This window comes from Falco naumanni, chromosome 4, assembly GCF_017639655.2.
Source record: "Falco naumanni isolate bFalNau1 chromosome 4, bFalNau1.pat, whole genome shotgun sequence".
NCBI classification, from domain to species: domain Eukaryota; kingdom Metazoa; phylum Chordata; class Aves; order Falconiformes; family Falconidae; genus Falco; species Falco naumanni.
Window position 1 is genome coordinate 20,337,810 of NC_054057.1, and position 14,842 is coordinate 20,352,651.

Here is a 14,842-nt window from a genome sequence, read left to right on the forward strand (position 1 = left end):
GAAAGAAACGCAGTTCTCATTTCATAAACACAGCAAATACGATTAAAGCCTTCACAGAGTTCTGAACTAGTATCTTGCTACAAAGCTCCAGCCTAATACCAGCCTATGCAACCCGTACTTGGCTTTGAAGTGTATTTACATGTGAGTTTCCATCAATTCAACTTTTTATGTCCTGGAGCTCTGCTGTATTTGCAAAACATTTGCTTTTTTTCTGGTAGAACTACTTTAAGTGAGTCCTACATAGTTTTGGTTCCCCCTACCTGAAGTAACAAAAAGAAGTGATCTGGCCTCCCCTAACTTTTTAATGCATCCACTCATTTTTATAGTTGTTTAAATATATGTAATTGCAAGTTTAATTTTTGTTCTAAGGGGACCAGTCAGATCTAGGGCAGTGAATTGTGTCAAGCTTTACGGAGAACATGATCAGGTGGATAGTTAATTTGCAGGGGTGGAAATAATTTGATAAAATTTAATTTTTGTTTTAGGTTTAAAGCACTACTTTTCACATTTCTCATTTCACTGCATGCTTCTGTTGAGATGCACTCGCACCTGCCACGTTGCAGTACAGCTAAGGAACACCTGTGGACAAAGCTGCAGACCACTGAACTTACTAGCTGGCTATCTGTTCCCCACTTACAGCTACCTTTAAATTGTTTTCTTGGATCTGGATTCCTACACAAAAGGAGCTTTAATTTAGGCAGACTCTGAGGTAGGCTCACCCTTAAAACCAGTTTCTTTCCACTTAATGCTCAGCATTAGCCAGACAAATTCTGCTTAGTTCTAACTCCGGAAGTATTTAAAGTATCTGGCTCCTACAACATTTATCATGGGTACTTACTCATAGAGCTTATAACCCGGAGGAGTAGTAGCAGACCAAATAAAATGCAGGGATTGCTCATGAAGCCAGGAGGCAGTCAGTATGGAATCTGTACGTCTTCACACATCTCCTAAGTTCTGGTATGGAAGAGACTGGGAAACGGCCTGAATCAGTAGGTGAGAGCAAGACCTGGGTCAGTACCAAGTTACAGAGACTGACATGGAAGAAAGAACTAACAGAGATGATGGGACAGGTGTGAAAGTAAAAGAGTAATAAAATCATGTGCAGTGTGCGCTTCTCTACCCTCCTGCTCTAAAACACAGAGCTCTTCTGTGGCTTGGTCCAACCTGTGGAACTAGATACCTTTGTTTCAGCAAAGAAAGGGTTTAAGAATTGTCCAAACACCATTACTGAAGTGCTAAACTATGACTGGTCACCTGAAGCATTACATGACTTCATCTCTTAAGACAGTAAACTATACCATCTTAAAAAGGTATACAGGCATACCTGCACACCACTGCATTAATAAGACCAAAAGGACAATAAAAGGTACAAAAAAGGGCATTTTTACTTTTTTTTTTTGTTTAATGTAGACCTTACAGGCTATACAGATCATGTGCTAAATGTCAAAAATCTTGATGCTGAGATTTTATTCAGGAAGTGCAAGAGGTATGGCTGCCTAATTTAACCCTGAGCACATGTTTGTATTGAAGAAGAAAAAGAAAAGAAAAAAAAGAAACAATGTCCACAATTTAAGAGTGGACATAACTCTTCAGTCAGCTCTTTGGCACAGCATTACATAAATCAAAATACATGTACACACAATTTATTAAGAGCAAAGGTCAGTAACCACAGGTCATATTAAGCAATATGTTAAGCTCAGCATTATATTTTGCCACTTCCCGGTATGCCTGAACTTTTACGTTCTCCACTGAGACGAGACCAAATGAGTATGATTCTTCAGTATTTCCCATCTGTTTCATATAGCGTGCCAGTGATGTTATTCCCCATATGGTTTTTAAGACAACAAAATAGCTCTACCTCTGCTTTCACCTTCGATAATATTTAGACTGAAGAAAGAACAATTCTTACTTGATTTTCTTTTTGCTCGCCTGATCTAGAAAGCAGTGCTACTTTCTTGGGGATCTAAATGAAGACAAGATTTGTAGATGTTCTTTATACTACTGAGGCAAATAATAATGCTTTTCATCAGTATTAGTGAGTAAATTAGGGCAGAGAAGCAACCAAAAAAAAAAAATTAATCTTATTTTCTACCAGTTAGTTTTGGAATAGTATTACACGAAGAGCAACGTACAACTAGGCAATTTTGAACCTATACAGAAGGACTCAACAAAGACAGCTGGACTTTCAAGCTCCATCACATCCAAGATTAAGGCACCTGTGTCCAGATGTCAATTTATGGGGAATAAATAACCTGAGTAAGGTTCACTGTTTAACCGACAGAAGTGATCTATAATTTTTTTTAATGAATCCAAACACTACTTGTAAAGCTTGATAAAGAATGGGGTCAAGACCAGAAACATCACAGAACTAAAGCTCTGTGCCTGCTTTTTAAAGCCAGTCTCTCCTCTGCTATAGTATTAAAGACTCCAAACACCATGAAGCAATTTGTCATACAGCTTTAATCATAGTACAATAATGTAGTGTTTCTGCCTTTAATGAACACTCTCCATGTTGCCCTTTTTAATGAAAACTAAATACCTGCAAGAAACTAAAATTACACTGCATAAACTACATGATGTAAATTTACCTTCCAGTGTGTTTGCACAACTACTTGCATACAGTCGTATAAATGTTAAATTTTAGAGAACGGCAGCTGTTTTCTAGGCGTAAGCTTCATCTAATTCATATCTGCATGTTATTCAAGGCAGTTAGTTTCCTCCTACTGGAAAAAGCAATTCACCAACTCATTCTCAGCTAGGTACACTGACAGAGCAGAAGTTTTAAAGTTTTTAAATAGCTCACTGTGGCACAGAACCAGATGTGCAGCAGTTCATTTACTCAGCATCCTGATTTTGACTAGATGTCACGATCCACACGAACTACGTACTATTTTGAAGCTAAATCTACATCAACATTTTACAGTTGTACCCAAAGTTCTTACTGATGTAAGTGATGTCTGTGACCTGCTGAAGACTTTAATCAATTCACAATGAGCAGTACCCAAGAGGGAATAAAAAGTCACACTAGAGAATCCTCTTGTTCTAAATTTGCAAAAAGCAATATCCGCAATCAGTTTAAATGGAAGGCAAATTTCAAAAAGACTGCCAGTGTATTACAAGCAGCTACCACTATCAAAACCAGATGCCTGCAAGTGTCTTCTGGTGGCATTGATTTCTTAAAATAATACAGCTTTTTGAGCAGACAGAAATTTAAACAGGCTGGATGTATTTATTTTTCAAGCAGCACAAGAAAAATCAAATACATTACTTGTACGTTCAATTATCAAGCAACAGTTTCTGTGTTTAAGAACTGTATTCAGGCCTTCACTTTTACAATTAAATACTGCCTCATCAGTTTCTCTGCTTAGTAATAATTTGTACGGAAATCAGAAGCTTGTTTAGGCAAAATACTAAATGTAATTACAAAGGTGCTTAAAACAGATGTACAAGGTCAAACAAGTGCAATGTACTAGAACACTGATCTAAAAATGATTACATTGTGATATTTGAGGAAACCGGTGTCAGATGTGCACAGCAATTAAGGTTATGACATGAAAATGATGAAAAATTAGTATTTTAGTCAAATGAATTATCAGGGTCAACAATACTTGGTCTTGTGGGGTTCTGGGGACTTCTATCTCTTATCTGTGCTCAACAGGCAGTTCCTCAAATGCTGGCACATCCAAAAAGCAGAGACAGGGGCCTTTGATGGCAGAAAGTTGTGAGGTGCGTTACTGTATTACCCGGAAGGCAGGTCATGCTGCACAGCCAGAAATACCTTTGCAACATACATCGTGACACAGCTGGAACAACAGCTTCACAGGTGACTGATCAGAGGCACCATCACCAGTTCATTTAGGACTCAGTGTTTCTGAAACTGGAAATTTTAACACAGGAGGAAAGTAACTTGCATTTGCATTGGATTTAACTAAAGAGATTACAACCATTCAATTAAGACTACATGAGCTCAGAAGAACCTCAGTGGCTGCATGCCTTCCTACAACCCAAAAGTAAGGTTCAGCACATGCCAAAGAGCAAACATACATGTTCATGACAACTACGTGTTACAAAGGTCACTTCATCTGCATGCACTGCATGAGTCTTAATCACTGTACGAGTTTAACTCACAGTCCAACTGCTAGCAGGATGCCAGTTCTTAAAAAGATCGAAAATTAATACAAGTTTCTTACTCTATCATTTGTAAAGAAAGGGAAATACTCTTAATCAGATTGTATGTTTGGCTCCACAACAGAGACAGCTGGGACAGTGGAAAAAAAAAGACTGCAGAGAAAGATACCTAGTCTGCTTGCCCATAAGAGAAATACTGTGAAATGTCATAGCAGAGTCCCTGTACAAAGCAGCAAGCAGCTGCACATCAGCTCAGCACTGCAGAGGGCACCCCATTCTGCCTTTTCTCTGATCAATATACCAAAAAACCCCCAAAAGTCAGCTTTCTAATGGGGCCAGTGAGGAAGTCTGTGGGAGTAAGGGGAATGCCGAGTGCCGACAACTTGGCTATATGAATTTGGGACATAGGAGAATTGTACAGAAGAAACTCAGGTGAGGAGGTGACAGACAAGGATACTGAAAAGGGATCCCTGAGGGTCCTCTTCCTATACCTTGTATGTGTAAATACCAACCACTTGCCTGGCTCCTGGAACTCACCATCGTGAATTCCTAAGCCTAAATTTACCTAGCGTGCCTTAAGTTGCTGAAGTTAGTTTTATAGGTGCTTAAATCCTTAATGAACCTTTATTCAGTCTTCACTACAACGTGGAGCCTGACCACTTAAATCCCAGACAGCAGATAATATTTTAGCCATTTCACAAAAGCAAGTGATTATTTTTTATCATTTTCTTACCTACATGCTGAATCAGAAAGCTCTAGATTCATCACGAATAAATGCAGCCCTAGTCTTACTTCACCAGAGCTCTTCCTGTGTTATCAAGTATTACTTAGCCTTTGAAAATACATAATTTGTACATAAAATGTCTATTACAGAGTTGTGGAATCAAACAGAAAAGAGCATCAGAAGTTTCAGGAGATACAGAAATACACACAGAGACCAGGAGCTATAGTTGCAGTTCCATAGATACATTTTACTTGTCAGAAGCAGTAATCAGTAGAGCTTTGGGGGCCTATTTTGCCCTTCTCAGATGGAACTACTCAAACTGGCTGTACACTCAGGTTTTCGACAGCCATTCTATCAAGTTTGTCCGGCAAAAAATTCCTGAAGGCTTTAAACCAGATCCCGTGGTTTTGAATTGTTGTTTGAAGCAATAAAACCGAAAACTAAGTTGCTGGACAGTAAGTGCATGATACAAGCGTGGCTCTTCTATTAGCTTTTCAAATGCACTCAGATAAATTATAACTTAATTTCTTAAAACAAATTACATTCAAACCTTCTTGTTTATTTCCTATATAGCTGCTGTATTTTATTTGAGGAATAGAAGAAATAACCATGACTTGAAATCTTGGCCCCAGAAAAGAACATGGCAAAATGCTGACAGATACTGATGAGGCAATAAACTAAGAGCTTTTTACTAGAAAGTTGGAAACATTTGATAATGTAATGTAGAAAGTGTTAGCAGTTATGGGATGTTAGAAGGTAAATAGAGCAAGAAACAGGAAATAATCTCTCTCGGAATCAGGAAATGTAGGAAGTGGAATACGTTCGCATACAGAAGATGCCGCATGCATATTACATAGGAAATACAGCATTATGCCAATCTTTTCATACAAACGATTATATTTCTTCACACAAGGATACGAACTGAGCTATATCAGTTACTCTCTCAATTCTAGTGTTACTTTCCTTATGAAAAAAGTAGTTACCCAAACAGAACATTCCCTGAGTCAACACAGAAAATCAATATAGCTGATTTTCATTTGGAAGAGTCTTCATAACTTTACTGGAAGAGAAAAAAAAAAAAGCCACGCACAGTTTGCTACTGTGCCTTTTTTAGGTGGTTTTAGTACTTTGTATTCATATGTATGTAACTACATTGATGGTGTAATTACATCCTAATAGAACAAGACCTCACAAAACCACCTATGATCCAATCCCAATTTGGGAGAATTGTTTTGTAATATTTTTCCTGAAAAGATCTCTCCAACTGGAATCCCATTCGCATCCCAGGGTAAAAACACAGCCAAAACATATGCAAAGTTTTTTAAGGCCTACAGCGTAACATCAAGAAAATACTGATTTTGCGACTGTCACAGATTTGTGGACACAAAGAGAGCTAGAGACAGAATAATGCAAACAACTGCACACGGCTACAGAGGATAAAGGAAAAAACCCTTAAGTCAGCCACAGTCTTACTCTGCACCCTGCTGATTTCAGTTTGCAGGTGAAAGCAAGAAAGTTCCACCTGGCTTGAAACCCTTTAAGGGTTTCTAACCACATATTTTTTGCAGAGATGCTCTCAAATCCAACCTGAAAGAGGGATCAGTATTTATACTCTGCTTATTTCTAACAAGAATTCACAAACATTTGGCTATTTGGATTGAAAAATATAACTAGTTTACATAAATATTTTCAACATCCAAGAAAATGTACAAATCTAAAGTCAAACACATTTGGCTTGCAACAAGCCCTGTTTGCTAACATCTTTTATAAAGGCTCAGTTTTGAAGAAAAGTAGTCAGTTTAAATACAACCAATATACTGCAAATGCCATCCCATTCCATGGAGACACTCACCATTCTTCTATACTTCTAGTGAAACTGAATGATAACATTCCACATCTGCTTGCAAGCAACATATACTTTGTTTTGGTCCTGGGTAGTTAATCTTCACTCCTATGTTTTGGAGTGGTCTTTTTATAGCTCAGAGAAAGCATTGCACCTGAAATATTCAGCAGCATTATGCAAAACCGTAACTTAGTCCCCAAGGCTTTGGGTTGACTGTGTAAAAGTGGAAAACCATGATGACATAGCTGATTTCGCACTTGTGAAGGCTCCTCCAACCGACTGACCTGCGTTACAAAACAAAAGAAAGGAGGCCAATAGCGTAGCGTTATCATTACGAAGCTACTACAAAGAAATTATAAAGATTAAAAAAAAAAAAAGTCACACAGTCAGTTGGATTTTTAAATCACAAATTGAACAAGTCCAGAGTCTTGTGTCAGTAAACGTTCAAAGAACTTGAACAAGTAGCTCAGCAGAAATGGCCTGTGTTGTCCTTTGCCCTGGAAGGCTTGCTACGCACCAGGCCAAAAGGCACTCTTTACCAGAATGTGCAACAGCAAAGAGAGTAGAAAGACCCAAATGGAATAAAAGAGGAAGCTAAACAATTTGGCAAAGCTGGTGCAGAACAACTACTAGGTTCTTCAGTGGGTGAACTCATTATCTTGTGCTGCAAGATGACAATGTGATGTTGCCCCTGTTCAAGTGTCACAAGTGCTTTTCCAGAAAATCACAGACTATTGCAAAAACTGCTGAAACTGACACTAAGTTTTCCTCTGATTTCAACCAGCTCTGGATAGTTTCAGCCACAGTGATATAAAAATGAGAATAGCTCAGTGCAGAAGGTGGTGGTGTGGTCTAACCATTTCTAGATTATACGAAAGCTTTTACCCGAACGTCTCTCTTCCCATGTTCATCTCCAGCCCACACTGGAAAAGGATTTAACACTAACTTTTTTGTCCAGCTGCCTCTTTCCACTATTACAGAATATACAGGGCCTCAGCCAGCAGCTTTACCTCTCAAAATGTTGCTCTGTTTTATACGCAAGTTATAAAGTATACTTGGATTAAAATGAAATGTAACTGAGATACAGGGTGCTTCCTCAAAAAAGATAGGGCTTAGATGCAAGCTGGTTTTAAATAAGCATATTTCTTACCTACAGCTTTTCCTGTTTGCACAACATTTCGGCTAGTAGAAACCATCACATTTCCAATCTTCTTTCCACGTTCACTGTTTTGCACAGAGCTAAACAAGAGAGGTAAGAAGTCAGTCAACTAACAGTCTTACTATTACTTCCAGGTGTAAATAAAATACAGTTAAAATATTTATCAATACATGCAGAGATTTACATAGCATACACACATATAGTTTCATATATATATCTATCTGTATATACTCAAGCCCATAATTCTTGCATGCATCTTATCCACACAGATCAGTTAGGCAAGCTTCTCAGAAGATGAAAAGATGCTTTCAGCAAGACAGGAATCAAAACGCCAAATGGTTCATTCTTAGCCAATGCACTTCATATCTTTACTAAAGGTTTACTAAAATACATTTATGTTCTAAATTTAAAAGTCAGATTTGCAGTATTTTTGTGAAATTTTAGCCCTAACACATAAGCTTTAAACAACACAGTGTTACTGATCAGTCAATACTTTTTTCTAAATCTTGCTCCAAGATTTTTGATCAAGTACAGTTTACACTCATGTTTTTGTTAAAGAAGTGCAAAAAAGATGAGAGACATTACCATCATTTAGAAAGAAAAGCACAAAAGCAATCCGTTCTACTGCACAAGTGTGATCACTTGAAGATAATCTCATTTAGTTTTAAATTGTAACACTGAAGTCCTCATTTCAGGCCTTGCAAACCCATTTATATAAAACTTAATGACACAGCATGCCACATTCTTTTTGCACCTTCAAAATCTTCAGTGTAGATGCAAAAAGCAGTAAGAGTAGAGTACACAAAGAACAATTTAGGCTCGGTTTGCAGAAGTAAGTAGTTTTGGTGAGTATCTGATAGTAAAGTCACATCTGGAGAATAAAGGCACTGTTGCAAAAATATTATTAGAGATACACTAAGAACTACTGGTCCTTTTTACACTGATTTCAGGCTACTCGGAAGAGTTAGTATCTCCCCTTTCAAACACATAAATAATGCAAGTGAAAGATTATAGATACCTCCACATCTTTCAAATTAAATCTTTCTACAAACATCATCCACTAATAGTAAGAGCTGCTATTAGCATACACCTTATTGAAGGCCATTACCTTGAGATAAGTCTTTATTCATTTGCATTCTCAATCACCATCATGGAAATTTAATCTGTCATTTGTCAGCAAAGGTAACTAAAAGATCCAGCGACTGAAATCTGAACCTTTTTATTCCTTCAGCTGTTCTTCTGTGTTAGCATGTGTTTTAGGTCTACTCACAGTGTGCTGAAAATAATGGCCAAGGCAGTGCAGAATCAGCAGCACGTACGTATGGCTCATTTACAGGCATCTTAAAAAAAACAGTCTCTGATGTTTTATGCTCAGTGTAGCTAAGTGAGAAAACAATTTATTCTGCTTGGTACATATAAAAGAGATAGTTAACTGCAACTCCCAAGACTGAATTCTGGCTTCAGTCAAAGCTGAACAGCTATGGGAATAACAAGCGCCTCAGTTTTAAACTTGAGTACTACAGGTAAGAGTTGAGACCAACTTGAAGTTCAGTTGAGTCTGGTGCAGGTAAGAGATTATATAAAACAAACCTGAAGAAACTGACCCATGTCTTCAGTAATACACAGCGAACACTAAGTTTTAGAAGAATACTGCATTAAAAACCAGCTATTTTCTTTTAAAAAAAGCTCTTATTAAGAGAAAACAAGACCTGAAGTCAACATACAGAAAAACACTGATGAAATTTTTAACAGCTTTAGTTTGCAATTTAAAAACAATACATAAAACTTGTAACTTCAATGCAAAAAATCAGGGCTCTATTATGTCAAATTCAAGATGAAATAGTGCATTAGCACTCTTTTCCTCTATTTCAGGCAAATCTTCCATCTTCAGATGTGGCGATGTTTTGCAAGAGCATCTTGAGCACAGTTTCACGTACATGACCAATTTAAACCATTATTTTATTTAGTTCATCATAGCGACAGTTATACAGGTATTAATATTTGATCACAATTTAAAAAAAATACCAATCAAAGTACTATATACTTACTGTGACAATCTTAACTTAACATCTGATACCGAGTACTGTCCCTGGAATGGGTGGCTAGAAGAGGAGGAAAACCCCAAGAAAACATTAAGTATTTATTTTTCTATGATGAATCTGTATCACACAATTATTAGTTGTATTTGTCTCTGTGGTTTACAAAAAAAAAGAGAGAATAAAGTCTTTTGTGGATGTACTATTACATTGCTTTACGGAAGAAGGCTAGGTCCCAGTGACTATTCAACCTTAGATTTTTTATGAACTACCTTTAAGGTGCCTTCTATTTACAGATCAGATATTTGTGGATAACTGGCTAGCTGAAAAGGGTCACATAGACATAGTCCAGCTGGCTGGACAAAAATGCACATCGCTCTCAGCTTATCTGAAGTAAAGCAAAATACACTGTCTTTGGCTGTTCTTGTTACACAATAACAGGAAGATTTCGGTGGGAAAAGAATGTTGCAGGTGGGAACAGATAACTACAGAAGAGAAACTAGGGGCAGGCTTGATATTTAGGCAACTAACCAATAACGAGCTTAACTTTTGTAATATGTATGAGCTAATTATAAGAAGGCATAAAAGGTGACCGTAAGAGACAATAAACGAAGTCTGCTGGTCACTCATATTGAGTGACTGTGTCTTCCCTCCGTTGCGACAAGTATTAACAATCTTTTCAGACTAAGGCAGAGGCACTTCCTTCTACCAACACAGAGAAAATAAAGAAAAAAAAGATCCCTTAAGTAGACCAAAAGAGCTTTGCAGATCTGAAGAAAAACCTTCTTCAGACTATAGCAGCTGACAAAGCAAAAGCAAACAAAACTTCCTGCAGGACAGTAATAACAAACGCATGCTCACACAACAGTGTTACCCAGCCTGGCATAAACTAATCTTTGAGTGAAAACACACAGAAAACAACCCGAAGTATAAGAGATGCAACATGAAACAGCCACCTCCCCTCCATCCCTACCAGTGACAACCCTGGACACAGCTATTCCCTGGACACCTGGAACCAATTAATGAAAAGCAGAACCATCTGAAGACAATTCCTGAGGAATGAGAAACTTTCTATAGCTGGGGACAGCCAACAATCAAATTGAACAAGTTTCACTTCTCCTGGCTCTGGATATATTTTTCTTCATAAAACTGTAGCCCTGAATTACAGTAAAGTATTGAAGAACTGAAATACTTGGTTTCTGCACTTTACAGAATGTGGCCCCAAAGTTTTACTCTCAGGGCTTTATAGCAGGAACATGGGGAACACACGCTAATTCTACAGAACTGTGTGCCTGACTATGCATACTAGGAGCTCTCCATGTTACATGCTAAACAAACAAACAGAAAAGCCAAAACAAAACAAAAAAGTAAAACCAAATCATTTTCTTACCTAGAATTTACCTCTGCAAGAGCTGGATGCTTGTTGCTATTCCATACTCTGTAGTTGTGGGTATTTTTCCAGGCTGCTACAAATGCTGTTCCAAAGTCTGACAAAGTCTTTTCATTGTCTGATAAATTAAAATAAAGATGAGAATTTGCAGCAATTCATTAGAGACACAATACAAGACAAATTACTTTTTTTAAGAATAATTAAAAATTTATAGGCTTTTAGCAAATCAAAGACAACTAAATCTCCAGTGATAAGAACTGGAAACTTAAAAAATGCTGTATATTTTTCATTTTAAAGCGTCCCAAATATACAATGCCAGGATGCGGGGGGGGGGAAGGCTTTAAAAGTGCCTTTTCTTATTTTTAATTAATTTATAAAGTTTTAAGTAAATTGCTCAACTTGGGGGGTGGGTGGGAAGTAATCCAAGCATAGGCCTCTTGACTTACTCTCTGGGCAAAGACAGGAAAGGGGAGAGAATGGCTACACAGCAACTTAAGGACAAAATCATCATTTGCAGTTGTCTTGGTCAGTTACACTGGGGCTTTGTTGTACTTTGTTACTACTCATTCAAATTTAGTAAACCACAAATCCACTCCAGAACCGCAGTATGAACTACAGCGGGATAAATCTCTCTAACATCCCCTTTAAACCACTGAAGAGAAATTTAGAGCATGGGAAATTTAGAGCCAGCCAGCGAAGTGGTATGAGTTTCTAGAAAACCCTGACATTTCCTGTCAACCAGGTAATCACCTTAAACTACAAATATTGTCAGACAAAGAACTTGGCACCTTCCAGAATTTGAAGTCAGGTTCTCAATTCTACATTTTCTCACAAATACCACAGAACAAGATCTGAATTAGTTAACTGATGTGAAGCGAGAACAATCATGACGAGAATGAAGTTAACAGGGTCAGTGCTGGACCAACTAAACATCTTCCACAAACTGATTCTTTCAGTTATATTCTTTCCGTTCCAAGCACAAGAGCTTGGAACACAGCGAATTCCCTCTGAGGTAAGACAAAAATTGTTGAGCTCCAGAAAACACAAAATTACAAAGTCTCCAGATGATGCTTTTCACCTGCGTGAATCCCTACTTAAGGCCACAGCAGAAAGGAACAACAAAAAAGAGATGGAACAGCCTAGTAAAACTTCCCAAAGACAGCACTTCATGTCTCCTTGAATCCAGTTCATTCCCCCAAATCAACTTCAGGTTGCAGTACGGTATGTAAGGCACCCAAGTTTGTAAAAGCCTTATTATATGTGTAGTTTCGGGTAGTTCTACTTATAAGGAAAGCTAATTAAACCAAGGAGGAGATAGTCCAGAAAGCGCCTGCAAGTTAAGAATTAGTAATAAGCTTGTTAAGGAACACCAAGGACAGCCAAGGACAACTAAAAAAGCAGCCTAAAATGAAACGTTAGGCAGAGGGAGATCTAATGACAGGCCACACATTTAACACAACAGAGCAAATGCTTACTACACCCACCCTCATCTCAGTCCCTAGACAAAGCATCTGTTCTACCTGGTTGCAGCACAGCAGCAAGCAGTGCATGAAGATAAGCACTGAACTGAGCCCTGATCCACTCATCTCCTCCTTCCCATCCAGTGCCATCAAGGAAAACATCATCTCTGTTCTCGGTTACATGCTTCACCAAGTAATCTGCAAATCTCAGGTCAGCAGTTGTTGGGTTCAGTATCTTACGGAGTTCTGGATCGTGGATTTGTACGTGAGCATCTTCTATCTGTTTGAAGTAATTCCAAGGGTAAACATTCATCCAAATAAAACTGCTCATATATACTACTATATATTGCTACCTAGATCTACACTCACAGTCCCCCAAAATACCAAAAAAACCCAAGTGGCTAAAGAAATAATAAATTAACTGTTCTGAGAATGTCAGATAACTGCTCTGACATAACCAGAATCTTATCATTTTCCTGGCACATAGTAACCTTTGACAGGATTCTGCAGGGGAAGTTTGGTGCTCACATGTTCTCCTAGAGGCTTTCATTATCACTTTGATTTATTAAGTTGCTTACCGATGTGTGGCTAACTTAGGTTACCAAATGCTGATTATATAGTTCTATCTATGTGCTAAAACTGACAGTGTTTTCTTCAGATACTATTTTTTTAAACTCTTGATTAAATCAGAAGGAAGTCAATAGCAATCTACTTTATTATCCAACTGTAGCTTTTCTCAGCTGCAAGTACTTACTTTTGAAGACCTTATTACAAAGTCATGAAAAAAAGCCCATGACCTGAAAAGTAAAATTACACCAGCAACAAAGTAAAAATTTAAGAAGTGCCCTGCAAATTCAAATATTGGATATAAGAACATACAGGCAAACACGTATTAGTTCTGCACAGCTCATCTAGCCCTACCCTAACAAATTTAATATTCTTAAAGACAGAAACTTATTTCATAGGGAAGTAATCAAAAATTTGGGCGTGAACGTGAAACTTTAAAGCTGTATTTAAAATGCAGCCTCTGCTTCCCCACCTCCAACCCCTCACTAGTTCAAGAAGTTCAAATGCAAAGATTCATACTTCCACAATTGCATCACTCAGATGTTTCTGCTGACGGAAGAGGATATTGGTGGCTCCTGCAACAAAGCCGCGGACTGTTACATCTGATAGGAGATGATGCTGCTGCAGTGCCATGTATGGCAAACAGAGGTATCCCTAAAGTAATAGAGATATTTAGAGGATTAACATAAGGCCAAATAAATGTCTGAATATAGAAAAATCTTTATTTTCCTAATAAAAGCCTGCACATTCTACCCAGAATGAAACTTGGTTATTACAATTTCAGTCATGACTATCTACTGTTTTGCTACATTACATCTGCAAAATAAAGCAACGAAATTCCACATGAATTAAATTTTTCAAGAGGTTCTGTTGCCTTCCAGTCTCAGGAGTGAAACTGAAATACAATGCAAAGAACAGAAATCGAATGAGTTTAAGGCAACAGATTAAGCAGTATAAAACAAGAGTGAGGTCTCAGGTCAGTTCAGAGACATGAAGTCAATGGAGACAAAGAGTCATCTCTCCACTGGCATACCACTATGTCTTCCCATAGTCCTGAGGCACATCATGCAGGAGGAAAGCTACAGACTGCTATCCATGTTCTGTAAGTGGAGATTTCCAGGCTCCAGAGATAGCAATCAATTTTTCATAAGCATTTGCATGCCTGCTTTAAGAAAGCACAGTGAGTGTATTGCTTTCTATTCTGTTCTTTTCAGGCACTCCATGCTTGTAAGTTAGTCTAGTATCCTACCTTCCAATTAAAAAAACCCAAAACAAACCATAAACATTTTGAAACAACGCTTTGAGGTAAGTCATTGAGAGATCATTGAGAAACAGCTGTAGGTGTTGTAATTTTCTTTTTACATATCAGATCAAGATACCTCTAAAGTCTAATTCCAGCTGTTCAACTGCACGAAGCATAAAGCAATTTATTCACCAATAGAAAGCCAGAAGGGCTAACGGCATACTGGACAGAAACAAAGAGCACATGTACTTTATCACACAGTACATGGCAATTGGAAACATATGGAAGAAAG

The 14,842-nt window shown here is 37.8% G+C and overlaps 1 protein-coding gene across 1 annotated transcript in view; it reads right to left on the bottom strand.

Moving 5' to 3' along the window:
- Positions 1-3,205: 3,205 nt before the first annotated feature.
- Positions 3,206-14,842, bottom strand: part of AVL9 (AVL9 cell migration associated) — a 39,265-nt gene continuing 27,628 nt past the window's right edge. Inside the window, exons 11-16 of the mRNA XM_040592803.1 lie at positions 13,827-13,961; positions 12,801-13,020; positions 11,281-11,398; positions 9,903-9,956; positions 7,846-7,934; positions 3,206-6,979 (exon numbers count right to left, since the gene is read on the bottom strand). Coding sequence (XP_040448737.1) covers positions 6,885-6,979; positions 7,846-7,934; positions 9,903-9,956; positions 11,281-11,398; positions 12,801-13,020; positions 13,827-13,961 — 711 coding nt within the window. The 3' untranslated portion in view covers positions 3,206-6,884. The remainder of the gene's footprint in view (positions 6,980-7,845; positions 7,935-9,902; positions 9,957-11,280; positions 11,399-12,800; positions 13,021-13,826; positions 13,962-14,842) is intronic.